General features: G+C 38.1%; 1 protein-coding gene across 1 annotated transcript in view; it reads right to left on the bottom strand.

Moving 5' to 3' along the window:
* The window catches only part of KIF11 (kinesin family member 11), a 52452-nt gene that overhangs the window by 6421 nt on the left and 20550 nt on the right, over positions 1-25481 (bottom strand). The window contains exons 9-19 of the mRNA XM_039465131.2: positions 23948-24043; positions 21939-22027; positions 18611-18698; positions 17136-17324; positions 15741-15948; positions 14223-14395; positions 11463-11588; positions 11226-11384; positions 8369-8475; positions 3649-3928; positions 869-1091 (exon numbers count right to left, since the gene is read on the bottom strand). Of these exons, the coding sequence (XP_039321065.1) occupies positions 869-1091; positions 3649-3928; positions 8369-8475; positions 11226-11384; positions 11463-11588; positions 14223-14395; positions 15741-15948; positions 17136-17324; positions 18611-18698; positions 21939-22027; positions 23948-24043 (1738 nt within the window). The remainder of the gene's footprint in view (positions 1-868; positions 1092-3648; positions 3929-8368; positions 8476-11225; positions 11385-11462; positions 11589-14222; positions 14396-15740; positions 15949-17135; positions 17325-18610; positions 18699-21938; positions 22028-23947; positions 24044-25481) is intronic.

Below are 25481 nucleotides of genomic sequence, written 5' to 3'. Positions count from 1 at the left end.
AGTTATATTTCTCTGTAATGAGCTCATGCTCTCATAATTTACAAAAGCACCTGCCTTTTCACTCAACATTTACATTCCTAATTTCACTGAAAAGTAGACAGTAAATCTTACAGGTCTCTTGGGGAAAAAAATAAATCAACATTCTATGTTGCACCATCCCCTTGGTTTTTAAATTAAAAAAAACAAAAACGGTTTTGTGATATAATTTACATACATAAAACACTCATTTTATGTGTACAATTCAGTGATTTTTAGTGAGTTTACAGGGTATGCAACAATTACAATCCCATGAAGAACCCAATTATTCATGTCTTCCATGAAGACTTCCCTGAATCATTATAGCCTACAATGATGTTTGCCATATCTGATCTCTAAAAATGTTGATTCCTAAATGCTAACAGTCCACGGAGATCCCTGATCTCTTAAAACAGGAATTCCTAAATGGCAACAGTCTATGACAAAATGAGAGGGACACAGAACAAAATGCACAATGTAGCAAACTTTGCATTAAACTAGATTTAGTAAGTTACATCTCTCCAATATTTGTGGTATTAAAATATCCTTTTACAAACAGTGCTAGGTTTTTATTTGTTTGTTTTAAAAATATCCCCTATTAACAAAGTAAATTCCCTGACTGTGAAATTTTAGTGAATTATGATACCACATTTCTAGGAGTTTATATCACCTGTATCATGATGCTTGATTCAAACTATTTTAAGTTTCCAGTTTTCCCATTTTCAGTTGATTACAGTGAGATGGTAAATTCCTGTCAGGCAATGGCAGGACTAATTTTTCTGAATATCTGACACTACTGAGAGTTGAATTCAACTTCAAAAAATTTAACAATTCTATTTCTCTTTTAAAGTACCTGTTGGGATATCCAGTTTCAGATCCTGTTGCAGAAAGCAATTAAGCTTAGTCAAACCAATTTTTATGGTTTCATTAAGTTCTAGATTTTGTGCTATCAATTTTTCTTCATCAATATTCATCTGATCAAGAAAAATGTTGTGCTGTTTCTCATTAGCTGCCTTATGTCCGTGTGATTTCTCAGTGATGTTTGAACTTGAAGCCTCACAACACTGGTTTACAACCTGTAAATGATGCAAATATGTTTTTATTACTAAAATTAAAGTCGCCACTGTTTTACTCAATATCATATTTTCCCTTACCTTGAAATTTTCCATAATAATTTTTTTTTTGAGACAAGTCTCACTCTTTTGCCCAGGCTAGAGTGCAGTGGCATGACTAGGGCTCATTAAAGCCTTGATTTCCCAGGCTTAAGCCATCCTCCCACCTCTGCCTCTCGTAGCTGGGATTACAGGCATTCACCACCATGCCTGGCTAATTTTTATATTTTTTGAAGAGATGGGGTTTCATGTTGTCCAAGCTGGTCTCAAATTCCTGGACTCAAGCAATCTGCCCATCTCGGCTTTCAAAGATTACAGGAATGAGGCTGGGTGAGGTGGCTCACGCCTGTAATCCCAGGACTTCAGGAGGCCGAGGCGGGCAGATCACAAGGTCAGGAGTTCGAGACCAGTCTAACTGATGAAACCTGGTCTCTACTAAAATACAAAAATATTAGCTGGGCGTGGTGGTGTGCCTGTAATCCCAGCTACTCAGGAGGCTAAGGCAGGAGAATCGCTTGAACCTTGGAGGCGGAGGTTGCAGTGAGCCAAAATTGTGCCACTGCACTCCAGCCTGGGCAACAAAGCAAGACTCCGTCTCAAAAAAAAAAAAAAAAAAAATTACAGTCATGAGCCACCACACCTGGCCACCAGTAATAAAATATTTAAAAACACATATAAAAGTAGAGAAAACAGTATAATTAACTCCCTTGTATTCATTACCCAGCTTCAACATTTACCAACAAGTGGAGTACAAATATTTACCAACAAGACTGGCCACTAAACTCCTCCACAAATCCAGAATTATTTTGAAACAAGTCCTGTATCATTTTATCCATTTACTTCAGCATGTATCTCTAACAGGTAAGAGCACTTTAAGACCACTATCACACCTGAAGAGGTTAACACTGATTCCTTCTTATCAAATGTCTAGTCCAAGTTCAAACTTCACCAGTTGTCTCCAAAGTGTGTCACAACTGCTTTGGTTTGAACCAAAATTCACCAGTGATTTGGTTTATAGGTCTTAACTTGGTGACTATATAATTTATCATCCAAATTGGGACACCTTTTAGTGTGAAAGGGTCCATTGTTAATAATCATTCCAATATAACAAATGTCAACAAGGAGCCCCTCAGGCAAACTAAGATTTAAGGACCTCTAGTCTCTTTTGATCTATAGGTTATCTTTTCTCATATTTTTTCCCCCTGAAAAAGTGTTGCCAAAGAAATGAGGTCTTTGCTCTACTGAACATCTCAAATTCTGGATTTGGTTAATTGCATTTCTATGCTTTATTTTCTACAAACTGGTTAGACCTAATTCAGGTTTAATTTTTTAGCAAGAATATTTCATAGGTAGGACTGCAAACACAAAATGCTTTGCTATGTCTCTCATGTTAAGATTTATCAGGGGTTTAGGTATGGTTAGCCTCAGCTTTTGATCAAATGGTTTAAGCCGTCATTAACATCCACAGGGGTTATTTTATTAAGAGCTGCATACTGGTGATATATTAATTTTATCATTTCTTCTCCATTTTATTAGCTGAGAGTCTAATGAAACACATTTTTTCATTACCTTGCTAAACCAAGATATGGTTTCTTTTAGGAAAGACAGATGGATGCTATATTGTTTCTTCCTATTTACCCATTTTCAGGACAATGTGTTGCTTCCCTAGCATGATCCAAAGGAGACCTATGAAATTTTTATGAGTTCATAAGTTTTAATATATTTGATGTGTTTTAATCCATTATGGCCATTATTCTTTTTGATGCTCAAATTATACCACCTTTGAACATGGGGAATTTGGCTACAAAGTCCTTTTGACAACCACAGAAATCTTTAACAGCTTCCTTATTTTCTGGTATGACCAAGATCTCTAGGCTCATATATTATACATTTCCCACCTCAAATGTGAAATTAGCTATCTGTATACAAACTCTAGTTTCTTTTAGTGAAAACAGATTATATAGATTAAAAATGTAAATTCTTTGTACCTATTTCCTGAGAATGTTAGTAAAATCCTTGTATTGCAAAGAAAGAAAAAAAACAAGTCATAAAGGGCTCATGCAAGTGTTAAGTTCAAGCATATCCATTAACCTATCAAATATCCTTTGGGTACCAGAGCAATAACCTAAATACTTAAAACAACCTAAAACTTAAAATAACCTAAATACTTAAAACAATAATAGGTTTGAATGTACTTGAGATAAGTAAAGAGCATTTTATAAGTGGAAGGTATTATATATCAAAAGACAGGGTGCCCTTCTTTGAAGAGTCTACTAGGTCAGAAACCAAGGATAAATTCAGGAAAGAAACTGGACAAATGTTAAATTAATTCCAAGATCTAGAAAACATATACCAAAGCACAAAACGAGATCATGTATAAGCATACCAAGTATTATACTTAAAAGTTTAAGTCATTATAACTTAAAATATCATTTGTTTTGAAATCAATATAGCCAAGAATATTTAATTTTCTGATTATCATTATTCTCCCCAAAGTAAGTTCCAGTTACAAAGTTATTACCTCCAGTAAGTTCTGAAGTTTCTGTTCTCTTTCATTTAAGGAAGATACCCACTGTTCAGAAAAACAAAATGTTCTTGTGTTCAGAGACTCACATCTCTGTTCAGTCTCCTGAGATATTTTTTCCAGGTTGCCTTTGAGTTTATCATAGTATTTCACAGACTCTTCAACCAATTTTGTACCTTCTTGGTTAAAATTTCTGAGTTCCTGTGACAAGTCATCAGAATCAGCACAAAACTTTTGACTGTGAAAAGTCATTTTGTTGACTATATCCTCAGATTTCCTATAGGAAAAGAGTATGACACTGTTGAAATGGGGAATTAAGACTCAAAGGATATATAACTTCCCAAGATCACTCAGCTCTTAACTGGCAGATTCGAACATGGGCAGTCTGGCTCCAGGGCCCATGATCTTAATACATCTTCTACATTGAGAATGGATGCCGTGGCCAGTGTCTTTTCACAGCAGATTGCCATTAAATGGCCTTTGAAAGGATCATCTTTTCTCATGAAATCTTTCACAGCCCTCCTCCAGTTATGATGCTTTCAAAATTTGTCTGCTTGTTTTATCCCTTTTACCAGGCAATGTTATTTCAGGGACTCTACTACAGCCTCCTGTAGAGTTCCTAAATTAGACAATCAGTCATTTATTCTGTTATTAAGCAGTTTCACTTGCCTAGTATATAAAATAAATCACAAACATTACAAATGTTATGTTTAAACCAGCTATAAAGCTTTCTAATAATTAAAAGAAAATTATATTGGGGTGTGACAAATTATACATATAGAACAATATAACATAAACTTGATATAAAACTAATGTTGGTTAGATAGACATTTAAAATTCATTGATTTCTCTCTCTGCAAGGTTCCCTATAATAGCATTCAAAGTTATCTTATAGGACAAGATTTAAACCTTGTGTAATGAAGTGACTCTCTAATACCACTAGATGGTACACCATGTGGATAAACCAAGTAGTAAGCAAAGATGTTGAAAACCAAACCTACAAATGAAAGTCACAATAACTGAAAAAAGGGCTGGGCACAGTGGCTCACACCTGTAATCCCAGCACTCTGGGAGGCCAAGGCAGGTAAATCACTTGAGGTCAGAAGTTCAAAATCAGCCTTGCCAACACAGTGAAACCCTGCCTCTAGTAAAAATATAAAAATTAGCTGAGCGTAGTGGTGTGTGCCTGTAATCCCAGCTACTCAGGAGGTTGAGGCAGAAGAATTGCTTGAACCCAGGAGGTAGAGGTTGCAGTGAGCCAAGATTGTGCCACTGTACTCCAGCCTGGGTCACAAAGCAAGGTGCTGTCTCAAATAAATAAATAAATAAATAAATAAAACTAAACCCTCATAGATTACAAATTTGATGAAAAAGCAAGACCCACCTATATGCTGTCTATAAGAAACCCACTTTAAATATAAAGACTTAGGCCAAAAATAAAGAGATGGAGAAGGATACATCATACAAATGGCAATCAAAGGAAAGCGGGAGTATCTGTATTAATTTCAGACAAAAAAGACCTCAAAACAAAAAAGATAATCAAAAACAAAAGTGGATGTTACATAATGATAAAGAGGTCAATTCTCCAAGGAGATATGATAATCCTGATTGTATATGCACCCAACAACAAAGTTTCAGATACACGAGGCAAAAGCTGACAGAATAAAAGAAATAAATCTACAATTAATAGTTAGAGATTTCAATACTCCTCTCTTAGTCATTGATAGAACAAGTATACAGAAACTCAGTAAAGCCGTGGGTGACTTTAATAGCACTATCGATCAACTTGATCAAGTTGACACATATAGAACACTTCATTCAACAAAAGCAGAATACAAATTTTCTCATGTGGGTAGCAAACAAACAAAGCATATCAGAATAACAATGCAAAGGCTGTAAAAACTAAACTGTCAGTCGAACCACAGCCCACAAAAATGAGCCTGGACGTATATGCTAAGCCTAAACAGGGTAAATCCCAGCTAAAAAATACTTAAATAAGAACCTGAATCTCCTAACGTAATACCCAAAATGTTCAAGATACAATAGAAAATCTTCTCATATATCAAGAACCACAAAAATCACAAGTTGAATGAGAAAAGACAATCAACGGATACCAACAATGAGTAAACTCAAAGATGTTAGAATTGTCTGGCAAGGATTTTAAAGCAACCATCATAAAAAGGCTCCAACAAGAAATTAACACGCCTGGGAAAAAAAAATCCTAGCAAAGAATCAAGGTGTAAAAAAAGCAAATCAGGCCTTTTCTTCCTGTTTCTTCCCAGGGTCGGGAAAAGCTGGGTTGAGAGAGCGTTTAAAAAAGAAAAAAAAGGCCGGGCGCGGTGGCTCAAGCCTGTAATCCCAGCACTTTGGGAGGCTGAGGCAGGTGGATCACGAGGTCAAGAGATCGAGACCATCCTGGTCAACATGGTGAAACCCCGTCTCTACTAAAAATACAAAAAATTAGCTGGGCATGGTGGCGTGTGCCTGTAATCCCAGCTACTCAGGAGGCTGAGGCAGGAGAATTGCCTGAACCCAGGAGGCGGAGGTTGCGGTGAGCTGAGATCTCGCCAATGCGCTCCAGCCTGGGTAACAAGAGCGAAACTCCGTCTCAAAACAAACAAACAAAAAAACATTAACTGAAATAAAATACCTCACTGAATGGGTTTAACGGTAGGTTAATGGCCGGGCACAGTGGCTCACGCCTATAATTCCAGTACTTTGGGAGGCCAAGGCAGGCAGATCACCTGAGGCTGGGAGTTTGAGACTAGCCTGACCAACATGGAGAAACCCCATCTCTACTAAAAATACAAAAAATTAGCTGGGCGTGGTGGCACATGCCTGTAATTCCAGCTACTCGGGAGGCTGCCACAGGAGAATCACTTGAATCTAGAAGCGGAGGTTGCAGTGAGCCAAGATTATGCCACTGCACTCCAGCCTGGGCAACAAGAGTGAAACTCCATCTCAAAAAAAAACATAGGTTAGAGATGACAGAAGGAGACTCAGTGAATATGAAGACAGATCAACAGAATTTCCCCAATTAACAATGAAAAGAATAAATATACCTGTAAGAAATATACATATCTCCTGAGGGACCATAATAAAAAATCTAACATTTGTGTCATTAAAGTCATAGGGGCAGAGGAAAAAGAGTATGAGGCTGAAAAATATTCAAAGACTTAATAGATGAAAAATTCCCAAGTTTTGGTGAAAGGCATAAACGTACAGATTCAAGAAGCTAAACAAAACCCAAATAGAATAAACTCAAAGAAATACAAGAGTAGACAAAATATAATCATGTTTCTAAAGACAAAAAAATTGAAAACAGCTATAGAGAGATTGCCTATATGGGAACAATTACTTGAATGGCAGTGGATTTCTCATTTCATAGAGGCCAGAAGAAAATGGAACAGCATATTTCAAATGCTGCAAAAAATAATAATTGTCAACCCTCAATTCAATAGCCAGTCAAAATATCTTTCAAGAATGAAGGGGAAATCAAGACATTCTCAGATAAAACAAAACAGAATTTGTGGCCAGCAGACCCACCCTTAAAGACTACAAGAAGTTCTTCACACCAAAGAAAGTTTGAAGCTTTAGGAGTTTAATTTAGGAATTAAGTGGGCAAAAATAGGGTAAATATAGTATCTTTCCCCGCATAAGTACAGAATATTCAATAGGCAAAAAACTGAACCTTGACAAATCTCCTGTTATGTAAAAATTTTTAAAGGGATCATGAATTTAAATGTTAAAGCATAAAGTTATAAAATTCCTAAAAGAACACATAGGTCTGACTGTAGTGTATGTTAAGTGTGTGGAACTGGCAAGCAATGAGACTACAAAGCAACATTAAACTCTAATACAGGCCAGTGCAGTGGCTCATACCTGCAAACCCAGCACTTTGGGAGGCTGAGGCAGGTGTATCAGTTGAGGCCAGGAGTTTGAGACCAGCCTGGCCAACATGGCAAAACCTTGTCTCTACTAAAAATACAGAAAATTAGCCAGGCATGGTGGTATGTGCCTGTATTCCCAGCTACTCAGGAGGCTGAGGCACAAGAATCACTTGAACCCAGGAGGCGGAGGTTGCAGTGAGCAGAGATCATGCCACTGCACTTGTGCCACTGCACTCCAACCTAGGCAACAAAGCAAGACTCTGTCTCAAAAAAACAAAACAAACCCCTAATACAGGAATCAGCAAACTTTTTCTTGAAAAGCCAGACAGCAAATATTTTAGGCTATTGTTCAATGACTTCGAAACAATGACTCAACTTTGCCATCGCAGTGCAAAGGCAGCCAAAGATAACCAAAGGCAACATGTAAACAGATAGGTATGACAGTGCCCAATGAAATTATTTATAGTAACAGGCATCCAGTCTGCTAGCCATGGCTTGCCAAACCCCTCTCTAGTTGGTATATTTTTCATCAGTAATATAGGTTAGAAATTGTGAAATTACTTAATGTATTTTCTAAGATTGAGGAAATTAGAAAATACATTGTGGATAAGAGCCAGGTTTTTCACTGTCTTAAAAGAGAGCACAAATATACAATGAAAAGACATGTGCATGTACGTATATACATATATATACATATACATAATAAAATATTAACAAATGAGAAATTTGAAAGTACACAGAGGAATTATTTGTACTATTTAAAGCTTTTTCTTTGGAAATAATTTCAGACTTACAGAAAAGTTTAAGAGAATTTAAAAATAGCTTACTGCTGTATATTTTCCTGGACACTACTAAGTGGTTTCTGTATATTTTCACACTTTTCCTCCAAAGCACAGAATCTCTCTGTCCAAAGATTCATTAGCTGGCAAAGTTCCTGTAAGAAAGGTATGGGAAGTGAAAAGACTTAAAATTATGACAGCTGAACATTTTTTATGACTGATAAGATGAAGTATTCTCTATAGGTGAGAATTATATAAATTTTTGAATCTTTACCTCTCTTCCACAGAGGAAAGCAGTGGAAGTGATAGTAAAATGTAAGATTTTCTTTTCTTTTCTTTTTTTAAGAGACAGGGTCTCACTCTGTTGCCCAAGCTATAGTGCATTGGCATAATCAAGGCTCATTGCAGCTTCAATCTCCTTCAATCCCCTGGCACAAGGAATCCTCCTACCTCAGCCTCCAAGTAGCTGGGACTACAGGCATGGGCCAGCATGCCTGGCTAATTTAAACAACTTTTTTTTTTGTAGAGACGTGGTCTTGCTATATTGACCAGGCTGGTCTTGAACTCCTAGCCTCAAGTGATCACCCTGCCTCAGCCTCTCAAAGTGTTGGGATTACAGATGTCAGCCATCATACCCAGCCAGGATTTTTTGAAAAGTAAGTAATTAGCAAACTTCACTATTTTAGCTATAACAAGTTACTTTCAGTGTACCTCATAACTAATCAAATAGCCCATATATCACATTATGTGTAAGACCAACTTTGACAGATATATACATAGTTGCTTTTTAAAAAGGAAAAATATGATATACTCACAGGTCAAGTAATCCAAAATTATTATCAATTACTGGAGCTAAAAAATTTTACAGAACTTAGTTGGATCATATTAACAAAATGTAAAGTCTTATCTTTGATCATATTTTACATCTTTGAAAACAAGTTCTTATAAGCATCTAACATGCTACATTGCAAAATGAAGAAGCCATCACAAGGACCAAGGAAGAGCTGAAAATGCATCTAACACATTTACTCACTGTTCAGTCTGCTGATTAGTCAATATCTCTGAATAATACATCACCTGACAATACATATCTAACATTCTGATTATGAATAAAGTCTGTCAGTATTTTTACTAGTCTCAAAGGTATTATCAGATTAATAATTTGAATAATGCAGGTATTATTATCAGATTTATCTACATGTAAATGTGTTCAAAGTTTTACAAATTATTTATTTAGTAGTGCTCATTTCAAGTTCTGGAAAACCTAAGAAATAACTCACATAGTGAACTTGCTTTCTTAAAGCCAGGGAAACCAAACTATCCATGCTAAGATACTTTTCAGATCAGATTGGTTTTGTTTTGTTTTTTTTAAACAGCTGCCTACCAATTTTAAGCATTTCAAAACAGTAAATTTATAAAAAAGGATCAGCCTTACAATATACACCTAAAAAGGGTCAGGCACAGTGGCTCACGCCTGTAATCCCAGCACTTTCGGAGGCCGAGGCAGGCAGATCACGAGGTCAAGAGATCGAGACCATCCTGGCCAACATGATGAAACCCTGTCTCTACTAAAAATGGAAAAATTAGCTGGGCGTGGTGGCGTGCGCCTGTAGTCCCAGCTACTCGGGAGGCTGAGGCAGGAGAATTGCTTGAACCCAGGAAGCAGCCTGGCAACAGAGCGAGACTCCATCTCAAATAAATAAATAAATAAATAAATAAATAAATAAATAAATAAAAGAATATACAACTAAAAAGTTCTCAACAGGTTTAAGACAAATACCCTATGCAGATGTAAGAGAAAATGCTGCAATTTTAAATTGCCAAGAAACCATAGAAGAGCCACTCAAACACGGATGCTTTTCAGGCAATATAATCACCACCAGCTTCTCTAAGATGATCTACACACTGTTAGATGCTCACAAGGTCTGAGTTTTCCTCATTAGAAAACTGCCTAGTAATAGAATTTATATCCACATTGATGGGAGGAATAAATACACAGTGAATTGCTCAATAAATGTTAACTATGGTAAGAGTTCTGTCATATCATAATAGGCTTGTTTAATAAAACTTCAGTCATTATTAAAGTCTTAAGAATGCCAGAAGCTGTTTTTCATATATCTGATATTTATAGATTTGGTTTGAAGCCTTGATTTTGGTTTAAAGCCTCATATGATGAGGAACAGTTTACAGGGAAGATAAATTATGAATTACATTTATAATCAATAAGAATTAAAAATTGTATCAATTTACTATGCTTTAAATGTATATCAGTGAGACAGAAATAAGAGAAAGTAGGGCTTGGTTTATGTCTTTCATAAACGATCCATGCCATCCAGTCCATGAGAAAAGGGCTGTTTTGTCATATTGTGGTTCTATATGGGGAAGCAAAACTTCAAATATTAAGAGAAGTATTCTTGGCCGGGCGCGGTGGCTCACGCCTCTAATCCCAGCACTTTGGGAGGCCAAGGCGGGCGGATCACAAGGTCAAGAGATCGAGACCATCCTGGTCAACATGGCGAAACCCTGTCTCTACTAAAAATACAAAAAAAAAAATTAGCTGGGCATGGTGGCGCATGCCTGTCATCCCAGCTACTCAGGAGGCTGAGGCAGGAGAATTGCTTGAACCCAGGAGGCGGAGGTTGCGGTGAGCCGAGATCGCGCCATTGCACTCCAGCCTGGGTAACAAGAGCGAAACTCCGTCTCAAAAAAAAAAAAAAAAAAAAAAAAAAAAGAGAAGTATTCTCAATTGTTTTACAAAAATTACTGTTATAAGCAACAGTGCCTATGGTATTTTCAGGTTTCACGTTTTACAGTATTCATATTGCATAACATAGATTATCAAGTCACATCAAATCATCATAAAACTCTCTTTCTCTGCACTCCCCAGGTCAGCTAACCAACATACCTGTGAATGGGTTTGCTTTACTGTATTCAGGTCTTCACTTAGGTTTTCACATAGCTTTTGTGATTCAACCAAGGAAGAAATGGTATTTTCTTGTAGTTCGTGTAGATTGTTACACAGTAAACCGAAAAAGCCGTCTAGTTCCTTTTTTTGATCTTCTATCTTTGAAGGAAAAAAAAATGAGTTTCCTTCTTAAACAACACATCAACTTTGAGATATTAAGAACATAGTGTTTGTTACCTTATCAGCCACTGTCAAGGACGTCTTGAAAATATGCTTTAGTTGACTATTGATTTTCAATATAGACACCACAGTGGGGGATAAAATCGTTTCCAGTGAACTCAGAAGATCAGTCTTGAGTACATTCTAGTTTAAAAAATAAACAAATAGGTCTTTAAAATATTTTCACTCCCATAAACCTGTCTAGGTGATATTTTAAATATTTTGGTAGCTAAACATTCACATTAAAATTCTACATTTCCATTCTCCATTCTTTTTTTTTTTTTCTGAGATAGAGTCTCCCGGCCTGGAGTACAGTGGTACAATCTCGGCTCACTGCAACCTCCGCCTCCTGGGTTCAAGTGATTCTCCCACCTCAGCCTCCAGAGTAGCTGGGATTACAGGTGTGCACCACCACATCTAGCTAATTTTTGTATTTTTAGTAGAGATGGGGTTTCATCATGTTGACCAAGCTGGTCTCAAACTCCTGACCTCAGGTGATCTGTCCACCTCAGCCTCTCAAAGTGCTGGGATTACACATATGAGCCACCGCACCTGGCCCCATTCTCCATTCTTTAGTCCACATAGATAAATCAATACAATAATACAACAATTTCTTCTATTACAATAAATACAATAACTTCTCTTTTTTCAAGCCCAGTAAAAATATAGAACAATTTCTTTTTCCTTTTCTTTTTTTTGAGACAGAGTTTCACTCTTGTTGCCCAGGCTCGAGTGCAATGGCGTGATCTTGGCTCACTGTAACCTCTGACTCCTGGGTTCAAGCAATTCTCCTGACTCAGCCTCCTAAGTAGCTGGGATTACAGGTGCCCGCCACCATACCTAGCTAATTTTTGTATTTAGTAGAGACAGAGTTTTGCCATGTTGGCCAGGTTGGTCTCAAACTCCTGACCTCAGGTAATGACCTCCTAACCTCAAACTCCTGCCCACCTTGGTCTCCCAAAGTGCTAGAATTACAGGCATGAGCCACTGTAATGTACTAATGTACATTAGAAATACTTACAGGCCTACTGGTATTCTTTTGGAAAGAAGAGCTATCATACCAACTTCAACTAATTTTGTGAGAGCAACATTCCTCTCTTCATTTGATTCAAGCAAAAATTTTAACTTGGTAAGTAGAAAGATATCAATTCAGGCATAGCTTATTTTATTGTGCTTCACCTTACTATGCATCACAGATACTAAATTTTTACAAATTGAAGTTTTGTGGCAACCCTAACTTTAGCAAGTCTATCAGTGACTTTTTTCAAATATCATGTGCTCACCTTCTGTCTCTGCATCACATTTTGATAACAATTGCAGTATTTCAAACTTTTTCATTATATATTGTAATCAATGATCTTTGATGTTATTATAATTGCCTTGGGGTACCATAAACTGTACCCCTATAAAACAGCAAACTTAATTGATAAACGTTGTTTGTGTTATGATTGTCCCACCAGGTGTGCTAGAATTACAGGCGTGAGCCACTACGCCTGGCCAACATAACCTTAATATGCACTGGGAAACCAAAAAAATTCATGACTCAATATATTGTAATATTTGGTTTATTGCAGTGGCCTGGAAGCAAACCTGCAATATCTCTGAAGTATGCCTGTATACACAGACCACCATTTAATGAATGAATCAATATTTGAAAAGTTAGTACTGACAGGATATATTTTAACGCTGTCAAATTTGGGTGACAGAGAAAACCTATAAAGTAATGTCATTAGCACTGAACTGAGGCAAAGCGTCAGCTAACATATGTAGTTACTTGGAAAATGTTTAAGAAATATTGTTAGGCCGGGCACGGTGGCTCAAGCCTGTAATCCCAGCACTTTGGGAGGCCAAGGCGGGTGGATCACAAGGTCAAGAGATCGAGACCATCCTGGTCAACATGGTGAAACCCCGTCTCTACTAAAAATACAAAACATTAGCTGAGCATGGTGGCGCGTGCCTGTAATCCCAGCTACTCAGGAGGCTGAGGCAGGAGAATTGCCTGAACCCAAGGAGGCGGAGCTTGCAGTGAGCCGAGATTGCGCCATTGCACTCCAGCCTGGGTAACAAGAGTGAAACTCTGTCTCAAAAAATATATATATATATATAGTTAAACTGAAAAAGGGAGGCAAAGACCCTACACAAAGAAAACAAATACATTATATGGCTAAGAACTTCCTAGATAAACCATACAATTATAAAATATAGAGTATATAAAAATCAAGCATGAAGGAGTAATATTAAATACAATTAGGTAAGTGACTTCCACAGAACTGTGGACAAAAGATTTACAGTTAGGGCCCAGAAGGGAACAGCCACACAGATCTAACCCTAAGAATTGTTATGTGTTCCCAGAATTCTAAAAGATACTTTTCTTGCACCACTATTACCATCCCATATTACTGTGGTTTTAAAAGTAACTACCCAATAGCCCCTTCTGGTTGGGTCCAGGACCCCTGGGGAAAGAGTAACTTACCAATTTCTGGGCCAACTAACAAGTCCCTTGATACCATGTGGTGCTAAACTTGCCCTTTAGTCATTAGAAGTCTCACTAATAACTCCTACTCCTATTACAAGACATGAGTGAAAAAAGTTTCAAAAGTTAGTTCTGTAAAATATAAACATACTCTCTCATAGTGACATGTCTATCGCTGTGTCTAGCAAAGCTTAAGAGAATAGCAGTTAACATTGTTTATGAAGACTTATCAAATTTAAGTGTAACCCTTCAAAATATTTTATCAAATACTTATCAAACGTAACCCTTCAGAAGGATGTACTAACAATCAATTCCTGTAGTGCAATTTTACTTTGTGCTGCTAATGATCGTTCTTTTAGTATCATATTAAGAATCTGAGAAATATGAGTAGACACATTTTCTGGAATAGATGTGAGAGATCCAAGTGCTATGGTAGTAATGCTATCTAATGCAGAGACACTGGAAGACAGCAGATTATCTGTAACACAACAAAATAAAAGAGAAAGATGTAAACTTTGGCATAAATATATTAAATATAGTTCAAACCATTTCAAAGAAGTTGGCAAAAAATACCCTTCTTGTAAAACCTGTAATAATGAGCCTAAAAGAACTTAAATATATATTATACATTTTCTATAGTGTTCTGTAAGCCCTTACCATATTTGTAAGTGTATCAGATCCATAACAATATTCATAGTATACAAAGAATTAGAATATTCTAAAATTAATCTAACTCAAAATAATGTACAGAATTATGGTAAGTTTATAAAAGAAAAGAAAAACTAGAAATCAATACCAAAATGTATGGTGCTTGGCTTAGTGAGACTAGAGGCTAGATTATTTTTTAAATTTTTATATTCCTGGATGTCCAAATTCTCTATAACGAGGATAATATTTCACACTAAATAAATAGACTTTTTTCTAAAGGGAGATAAAAATATAATAGTTAAAAACAATGAGACATAAACATATTCTGACAATATAGCAAACCATCAAGATATACCTGCCCAGAAGAAAAACAAAAAAAGCTGCAGAACCTTTATGCACAGAAAATTTCTAGAAAAAGGCCCAAGAAATTTAATAATAATACTATGGTGAATGAGTCACGGTGAGGAGCCAGAGTCAGGGATAAAGAAGACTTTTACTCTATTGTTTATATGTTTGTTTATTAAGTAACTTATTTATTACATAAATTATTTAATAAACATAAACATTTATGTTAATTTAACATATTAAATAACAAGTTATTTTTTAAATGTTATTTAATAAATATAACATTTTAAATAAAACAGAAGGGGGGAATATTAAGATTTGTTTTAATTCAAAGACAGTTCTCAAAACAAACAAACAAAAAACAAGAAGCCGGGCGAGGTGGCTCACACCTGTAATCCCAGCACTTTGGGAGGCCAAGGCAGGTGAATCACAAGGTCAGGAGCTCGAGACCAGCCTGACCAACATGGTGAAACCCCATCTCTACTAAAAACACAAATATCAGCCAGGTGTGGTGGCACATGCCTGTAATCCCAGCTACTCGGGAGGCTGAGGCAAGAATTGCTTGAAGCCACAAGCCGGAGGTTGCAGTGAGCCGAGATCGTGCCACTGCACTACAGCCTGGGTGACAGAGTGAGACTCCATCTCAGAAAAAAACAAACAACAAAAAAACAAGACAGTAAAAGCATTTATTTTCAGCCTGAACAAATAGTTTGTGCATGGTAGAGAGTAATGGTGACACTGTCACCTATGTTTCACAAAATTAAATTACCAGTTTTGAAATCAGTATCACAATGACACGTAAAGACTAAGACAGAACAGCCTGAACTTACCAAACAAGGTCTTATGTACTTCTAGCATGGCCTTTTGTTTTGAGCTGCCATCCTTAATTAATTCTTCCATATTATTAAACAGACTATTTAGGTTTTTGCCAAAAATATCCTGAGCTTCTGCATTGTGTTGATCAACTGCCTTTTTACGATCCAGTTTGGAATGGAGTCCAGATACATCTTTTGTAGTTTCTTCAACTGTGTTAAGCAGCTATATTTTTAAAAATAAGTTTTGACAAAATGAATATGGCAAAAGGAATCTAATGAAAATATCTACATAAGGATTTATCTTGGTAAGAACTAGTAAACTTTCCAGCCTGGCCGACATGGTGAAACCCATCTCTACCAAAAATACAATTTAGCTGGGGCTGGTGGTACATGCTTGTAATCCCGGCTACTCAGGAGGCTGAGGCAGGAGAATCATCTGAACCTAGAAGGCGGAGGTTGTAGTGAGCTTAGATTGTGCCACTGCACTCCAGCCTGGGGGACAAAGAGAGACTCTGTCTCAAAAAAAAAAAAAAAAAGAACTAGTAAATTTTAGACATTGTATCAGAAAAAATGCTTTAACTCGTGCTAATTTATCCAGATGCCCAGTAATATTTATTTCCCTTCCTGTAGCCATCTATGCAAATAAGGAAAACTGATTTTGTCAGTTATTGCAGTAATTATGCTTCCTCAGAGCTTTTTTCCCTTCTATGTTCTACTATTTTCTCAAAAGCACACCTAATGGCGGGGCATGGTGGTTCGCACCTGTAATTCCAACACTTTGGGAGGCCTAGGCAGGCAGATCACCTGAGGTCAGGAGTTTGAGACCAGCCTGGCCAACATGGTGAAACCCCATCTCTACTAAAAATACAAAAATTAGCCGATTGTGGTGGCAGGTATTTGTAATCCCAGCTACTTGGGAGGCTGAGGCAGGAGAACTGTTTTTGCCTGAGAGGCAAAGATTACAGTGAGTCAAGATCATGCCACTGCACTCCAGCCTGGGCAACAAAGCAAGACTCTGTCTCAAAAAAAAAAAAAGTACAACTAATAAAAAATTAAGTACCTCCCACATCTTTCATTATTAGAATGTACTAAATTCTTAATGACTAATTAAGTTCAATTATCCCCACAAAGAAAATGCATCACAGTATCACTATTCTAAATGTCTACAAAATATATTACAAAGTTATGTTCTATTTTCAAAACTCCAGGAGCAGAAGTATTTTTTCATAAGTCAACATCTCCACCAAGAAAAATATGGATGAAATGGGAAGATAATGTTTTTTAAGTGGAGAGAAATACCATTTGGAGTAAATAAACAGATTATCACAATTAATGCTTAAACATAGAAAATTACTTCTACTCATTCTCTAATTTATTTAATGTGAGTACAAATCAATGCAAGAGACAAACCTTGCTGGCAGCATCATGAAGTTTCTCCTCAGTACTTTTCAAAGCTGATGTGATGTATTCTTCTTTAAGAAGTTGTAATTTAGTTTCCTGCAAATGTTTGTGAGTGGTTTCAAGTTCCTGTGTTTTATTTTGCAGATCAGATTTACACTGGTCAAGTTCATTTTTATTATCCATAAACAACTCTGTAACCTAAATATAACACAGAATTAAAAAAAAAAAACTGATCTGGTTGGCAAGGCATCTGATTAGTTCATAATATAAGATTAGAAAAATGAAACAAATTATTTTCATGCAGCTGTAACAATTTACCCCCTAGGTTAGGACAAATATGGCATCTGGTTTCTTCCTGTAATCTTACTCAACACTTTTGAGATTAAATAACAGGTTTGGTGTAGTACTATTAATTCAGGTTCCTTTAACATTGTCAATGGATTTGAATATAAGAGTGTTAATGTGGTCCAGCAAGGTGGCTCACACCTCTAATCCCAGCACTTTGGAAGGCCAAGGCAGGAGGATCGCTTGAGCCCCAGAGTTTGAGACCAGCCTGGGCAACATAGCAAGACTCCATCTCTGCAAAAAAATAATTAGCTGGGCGTGGTGGTGCATGTCCGAAGTCCCAGCTATTCAGGAGGCTGAAGCAGGAGGGTTGCTTGAGACCAGAAGTCTGAGGCTGCAGTTAGCTATGATTATGCCACTGTACTGTATGTAGCCCAGGCAACACAGCAAGACCCTGTCTCTAAAAAATAATTAAAAATAAATAAAGGTATTAATATGAGGGTGGCCCTGAAAGGTCAGGTCTCTTACATATCCTAGTTATGTTACTTTTATTTAATATCCAGTCTCTCCCAATATCTGTATTTCTTCATCTGATACGTTAACAAAAATGCCTCAGCATTCACTATTTTGTAGTTTTAATAATAAAATCAAACAATTCAGTTAATTTCTTGTAATGGTTGATTAATATAAGCTGCCGGCTTTTTTGATGTGATTAACGATAGTAAAAAACAATGACATAACTTACTTTCAGTATCAGGGTCAGCAAAATAAAATCTTAAAGAAGGGGCCATGTGCGGTGTCTCACGCCTGTAATCCCAGCACTCTGGGAGGCTGAGGCTGGCAAATCACGAGGTCAGGAGTTCAAGACTAGCCTGGCCAGCATGGTGAAACCCCGTCTCTACTAAAAATACAAAAAAAAATTAGCCGGGCATGGTGACGCACACCTGTAATTCCAGCTACTCAGGAGGCTGAGTCTCAGCTACCCAGGAGGCTAAGGCAGGAGAATCACTTGACTCCTGGAGGTGGAGGTTGTAATGAGCCAAGATTGTGCCACTGCACTCCAGCCTGGGTGACAGAGTGAGACTCCGTCTAAAAAAAGAAAAGATCCTGAAGGAAAAAATATTAAGTCTTTCACATTCTAAAATTTTCTTTTAATATTTGCTTTTCACATAACATTAAATACCATTTTAAATGCTTACCCTACTTAGCTCCTCCTCAACAGCACCGATTTTTTCAATCAGTTCTACAATCTGCTCTTCTTGAACAGTTAATTTTCCACTCATGACTCTAAAATAAAGTTTAACGTGAGTTTAACAGGTAATATTTTTTTTCTCTTACAAAATTTATTCTAATATAATTGTGGCAGCTACACAAACTCATTTCCAACATTTATTACCATCAGTTGATACTTGTGTTACTTGATACCTATCAATAAGCAATAAATTCAAATTGCAAAAAACAAATTATATTCTTTGTGTTTTATAAATGAAATATTTTTCTCTTGCTCTCAATTCTGAAACTAAGAATCCTTACCTATGAGGGGAAAAGCACGTGTGTACCAAATTTGAGAAGCTAGAAAGTTAACAGAGGACTATAATTCAAAGTAGAGAGAGGAGGGAATATAATCTAAGTGTCTATTATCAGGGATCCAGAACATAAATATGCCACAAAATGCTGGAAAGATTTGGGACTTAAAGGCATCATGTATCTTAGAGGGAAGGGGTCAGATTACGAGCTAAAAACTGAGACTTAAATTAAGTATGTATACAGAGTAATTACACTCCCTGCCGCTGCAACACACAAACACTGGCACAAACACCACTCTCACACCACCACATAACCCTCATGAGAACAAAGGATTACTTTCTAGAGCAGAGTTTCTCAGCCTCAGCACCACTGCATAAGATAATTCTTTGTTGCAGGGATGTCCTGTACATTTTAGGATGTTTAGTACCATCCAAGTCATGACAATAAAAAATGTCTCTGGACTCTGCCAAATGTCCTCTGGGGGACAAAACCATTCACCATCACCACTCCCCCAACACCATTCCCTTCGAGAGCCACTAGTCTATAGGAACTGCAACAGAATTTCCAGGTTCACTTTCACTAGACACCATGGATTGTAGAAGTAAGGTTTAGGGACTAGAAATGAGTATTTAAGGCCAGGCAGGGTGGCTCATGCCTGTAATCCCAGCACTTTGGGAGGCTGAGGTAGGTGGATCACCTGAGGTCGTCAGGAGTTTGAGACCAGCCTGACCAACATGGAGAAACCCCATTTCTACTAAAAATACAAAATTAGCCAGGCATGGTGGTGCATGCCTGTAATCCCAGCTACTCAGGAGGCTAAGGCAGGAAAATCACTTGAACCCGGGAGGCAGAGGTTGCAATGAGCCAAGATCGCGCCATTGCACTCCAGACTGGGAAACAAGAGCAAAACTCCATCTCAAAAAAAAAAAAAGCCGGGCTTGGTGGCTCACACCTGTAATTCCAGCACTTTGGGAGGCCGAGGCGGGTGGATCACGAGATCAAGAGATCGAGACCATCCTGGTCAACACGGTGAAACCCTGTCTCTACTAAAAATACAAAAAATTAGCTGGGCGTGGTGGCGCATGCCTGTAATCCCAGCTACTCAGGAGGCTGAGGCAGGAGAATTGCCTAAACCCAGGAGGCAGAGGTTGCGGTGAGCCGAGATCGCGCCATTGCACTCCAGCCTGGGTAACAAGAGCGAAACTCCCTCTCAAAAAAAAAAAGAAAAAAAGAAATGAGCATTTAAGTGTGATTCTACATACTGAATGGTGGGATACTTAGCCCCCTCTACCCACTTTAATCCAAAAATAGCAGCAGCCAGAAAAATCTCCAAGCAAACTGGGCAAGTCTTCTGAGGAAAGACTGATGTCTTACCCAAAAGAAAAAATTCGAACAAAGAATGACATCTGATGGAAGCCCAGGCTTAACACTGAGATCACCACTTTTTCATCTATAATGAACTCACAGGTCCGTAATCCTCACCCATGTATAAAGCTTCTAATCTATCTTAACTGCCAGCCAAAAATCACTAGACATTTGAAGAAAATAAATACAAATGACAGACATCACAACAGGGAAAAGAAAAAAGGATCCCAAAGGAAAGAAAAACAGAAAAGAAAACTTTAATAATACTAATAATGTTTTTGAGTTAAGGACTTATATCTATAAAATAAAAAGATGCCATATTTTTTAAAAGGAGGGACAGGGATGACAAGGAACAAGAGTTTTTAGAAACTAAAAATTTGACAGCAAAAATAAAATTCAACAAAAATATTAGAAGATGAAGTCAAAGTCAAAAAATGTCATAAAAAGTAAATAAAATAGAGTAATGCTTTTTTCAAGCACAAAGCTCACAGGTCTTCCAAAACCACTTTGATGGATCATTTCTTACTAGTTTCAGAAGTAAATGCCTTTATTTGCTCATCTATTTCTTTGATAACAACCAACAATTTTATACTTCACATTAGGCTTAAATGACAAAGATTCTTCTGTGAATGCAAATTCCCTTAACATGTTGGTTAGGCTAGTCTTGAACCCCCAACCTCAGGTGATCCACTTACTTTCGCCTCCAAAGTGCTGGGATTACAGGCATGAGCCACAGCACTCGGCCTTGTATTATAATTACATAAGAGGTAACCATTGAGGAAAACTGGGTGAAAAATACATAAAACCTCTCTTGCACTCTTTTTGCACCTTCATGTGAATGTATAAATGACTTAAAAATAAAAAGTTAGTAAAAGATTTTCTAAAAAGTGATTGATAGCTACTTGTCAATGTCAAAACAAAATGGATGCCTAAGCAGCATGGTGAAACCCTTTCTCTGTAAGAAATGCAAAAATTACCCGGGCGTGGTGGCTCAAGCCTGTAATCCCAGCACTTTGGGAGGCTGAGGCGGGTGGATCACGAGGTCAAGAGATCGAGACCATCCTGGTCAACATGGTGAAACCCCATCTCTACTAAAGATACAAAACATTAGCTGGGCATGGTGGCACGTGCCTGTAATTCCAGCTACTCAGGAGGCTGAGGCAGGAGAATTGCTTGAACCCAGGAGGCGGAGGTTGCGGTGAGCTGAGATCACGCCATTGCACTCCAGCCTGGGTAACAAGAGCGAAACTCCGTCTCAAAAAAAAAAAAAAAAAAAAAGAAATGCGAAAATTAGCTGGGTGTGGTGGCACATGCCTGTAGTCCTATCTACTTGGGAGGCTGAGGCAGGAAGATCGCTTAAGCCCAGGAGATTGAGGCTGTAGCGATCCAAGATCATGCCACTGCACTGCAATCTGGGTGGGTGACAGAGCAAGACCCTGTCTCAAAAAGGAAACAAACACACAACACACACACACACACACACACACACACACACACACACACACACACACACAGAATTTACCGGTGCTTGGTATAAAGATTTTACTTACTGCTACAAAAGTAAGTTTTACTTCAAACAGCCTGTTATCAGAAAATGCTTATTCTTGGAAATTAACTCCATAGCCAAGGGCTTACCTAAAATTTTCTTCAGAAATGTACACTCCATTTTTCTCGCGAGTTGCAGCAAGATCTCGTTTTAAACGCTCTATCTCCTCCGTATACTCCTACACAAAAGGAATGTTCTAGGTGTCAGTTTAGTACTTTTTTCATTCCGTTTGGGAAGGATATGCATCAAATAAAACAAAGTTAGCCTTTTTATGTCTTTTAAAACATAAAGAAGTATGATAAAAAGTTATAACTCTATTTTTAAATCAGTGTTAATTTGTTTAGAAATAAAGTCTTTTGGCTGGGCGCAGTGGCTCACACCTGTGACCCCAGCACTTTGGGAGGCCGAGGCAGACAATCACCTGAGGTCAAGAGTTCGAGACCAGCCTGACCAACATGGAGAAACTCCCATCTCTACTGAAAATACAATATTAGGTGGGTATGGGGGTGCGTGCCTATAATCCCAGCTACTCAAGAGGCTCAGGCAGGAGAACCACTTGAACCTGGGAGGTGGAGGTTGCATTGAGCCAAGATTGTGCCATTGTACTCCAGCCTGGGCAACAGAGCTAAAATGTCTCAATAAAAATTAAAGTTAAAATAAAAATTAAAAAAAGGTCTTTCAAGGCTCCTTTAAATGCACTCATTCTAAATATATAGACTTTCCTAGAAAAAACACAACCTCCAGTACCCAGGTTGGTAGCAGTGTTTCACACTAAAATGAACGAGGATTCCTTAGAAAAGCATCTGATTCTAGGACTGAGGCAGGAAATATTCAAGATGAACACCAAACATCTTGTCAATTAAGACAGGAAAGAAGCTAAGCAAAGCCTACTGGGCTAACGAAAAGGACTCAAGCCACTTAAAGAGGTACCCCCTTGATATAGTTTGGCTCTGTGTCCTCACCCAAATCTCATCTTGTAGCTCCCATAATTCCCACAGGTTGTGGGAGGCACCTAGTAGGAAATGAGTGAATCATGGGGGCAGATCTTTCCTGTGCTGTTCTCATGATAGTGAATGGGTCTCAAGAGATCTGATGGTTTTAAAATGGGCAGTTTCTCCACACAAGCTCTCTCTTTGCCTGCTGCCATCCACCTAAGATGTGACTTGCTCCTCCTTGTCTTCTGCGATGATTATGAGGCCTTCCCAGCCATGTGGAACCGTTAAGTCCATTAAACTTCTTTATTTTGTAAATTGCCCAGTCTTGGGTATGTCCTTATCAACAGCATGAAAACAGATTAATATACCCCTGGCCAGAGATGAGCCAATTTGAGCATCAGTGAGGATAACAACTACAATGGGTTAACACAAATATGTTAACATGTAAGATACTTAGTTTACTACATAAAAATCCTTCCCAGCCGGGCGTGGTGGCTCAAGCCTGTAATCCCAGCACTTTGGGAGGCTGAGGCGGGTGGATCACGAGGTCGAGAGATCGAGACCATCCTGGTCAACATGGTGAAACCCCGTCTCTACTAAAGATACAAAAAATTAGCTGGGCATGGTGGCACGTGCCTGTAATCCCAGCTACTTAGGAGGCTGAGGCAGGAGAATTGCCTGAGCCCAGGAGGTGGAGGCGGAGGTTGCGGTGAGCCAAGATCGCGCCATTGCACTCCAGCCTGGGTAACAAGAGCGAAACTCCGTCTCAAAAAAAAAAAAAAAAAATCCTTCCCACTCATAGGCGGGTGTTGAACAATGAGAACACATGGACACAGGGAGGGGAGCACTACACACTGGGGTCCGTTGGGGGAAAATGGGGGAAGGACGGGGGGGTGGGAAGGTGGGAAGAGATAGCATGGGGAGAAATGACAGATACAGGTGGGGGACGGAAGACAGCGAACCACACTGCCATGTGTGTACCTATGCAACAATCTTGCATGTTCTTCACATGTACCCCAAAACCTAAAATGCAATTAAAAAAAAAAAAAGATCCTTCCATGGGCAATTTCAAATCTTGTTTAATAATTACCTCCCGCTTCAGTTTCCCCACTTTTCACATTTGTCAAATAAGATTACATTACTCTACAATAATTCACAATTACCTTAATAAGAGCTTTTTTGGTGAGTTTCTGATTCACTTCAGGCTTATTCAATATGTTCTTTGCTCTATGAGCATATTCCAATGTACTCAGAGTTTCCTGTCATGGAAAGGAAAGGTCAATTACTGAAGATATTGTGAGAATAATGTAGTTCTGTTATCTAAACTATGTTATACAATAACTTACAAGTAATATTTTACAGTTATATCTGATTTTAAAATCTAGTCATTAAGACCACTATGGCCAACCTTTAAAAAGGAAGTTGTTCAATCCTTTTTTCCATTCTTTTCAATCTTCAGGGTCTTGACCCTTAGGATAATTTCCTTTAGACTATTCTTAAACTCAATGATGGCTCCTATTTGTAATCCCAGCACCTTGGAAGCCAAGGCCTCCTAGGGTCACTTGAACCTAGGAGTTCGAGATCAGCCTGGGCAACATAGAGAGACCCTGTTTCTACAAAAAACACATAAAAAAATAAAAATTAGCTGGGCATGGTAGTGTGTGCCTATAGTCCCACCAACTTGGGAGTATAAGGGTGGGACTCCCAAGTAGGGGGAATCACTTGAGCCCAGGAGGTTGAGGTTGCAGTGACTATGCCACTGGACTCCGGCCTGGGCAGCAAAGAGACCTTGTCTCAAAATAATAAAAATAATAAAAATTTTAAAAACCTCAATGGCTGGGCGTGGTGGCTCATGCCTGTAATCCCAGCACTTTGGGAGGCCGAGGCGGGTGGATCATGAGGTCAAGAGATTGAGACCATCCTGGTCAACATGGTGAAACCCCGTCTCTACTAAAAATACAAAAAATTAGCTGGGCATGGTGGCGCATGCCTGTAATCCCAGCTACTCAGGAGGCTGAGGCAGGAGAATTGCCTGAAGCCAGGAGGCGGAGGTTGCGGTGAGCCGAGACCGCGCCATTGCACTCCAGCCTAGGTAAAAAGAGCGAAACTCTGTCTCAAAAACAAAAAACAAAAAACAACCTCAATGAATCTACCAACTAACTGATGAATGAACAAAATGTCCTATATCCATACATAGATTATTCACTCATAAAAAGGAATAAAGTATTGCTGTTACAATACAGATCAACCTTGAAAACATTATGCTAAGTGAAAGAAGCCAGTCACAAAAAACTACATATTACTTAATTCTATTTACATGAAACATCCAGAATAGGCAAATATATAGATGCAAAAATCAGTAGTGACCTAGAGCTGGGAGTGGGGCAGATGGAAACTGAATTCAGTGGGTACAGGCTTTCTTTCTGGGGTTATGAAAATGAAAATGTTCAAAACTTTGATTTTGGTGACAGTTGGACAACTCTGTAAACATACTAAAATTATTAAATTAGTAATGAGTATAATAAATTATATTAATTAAATATCTTACACACACACACATACACACACACACACACACACACACACACACACACACACTATTTTTTTGAGACCGAGTCTCACTCTGTCACCCAGGCTGGAGTGCAGTGGTGCGATCTCAGCTCACTTCAACCTCCGCCTTCCAGGTTCAAGTGATTC

This window comes from Saimiri boliviensis, chromosome 12 (genome assembly GCF_048565385.1).
Source record: "Saimiri boliviensis isolate mSaiBol1 chromosome 12, mSaiBol1.pri, whole genome shotgun sequence".
Taxonomy (NCBI): domain Eukaryota; kingdom Metazoa; phylum Chordata; class Mammalia; order Primates; family Cebidae; genus Saimiri; species Saimiri boliviensis.
This window is presented reverse-complemented; position numbering and strand designations above follow the sequence as displayed.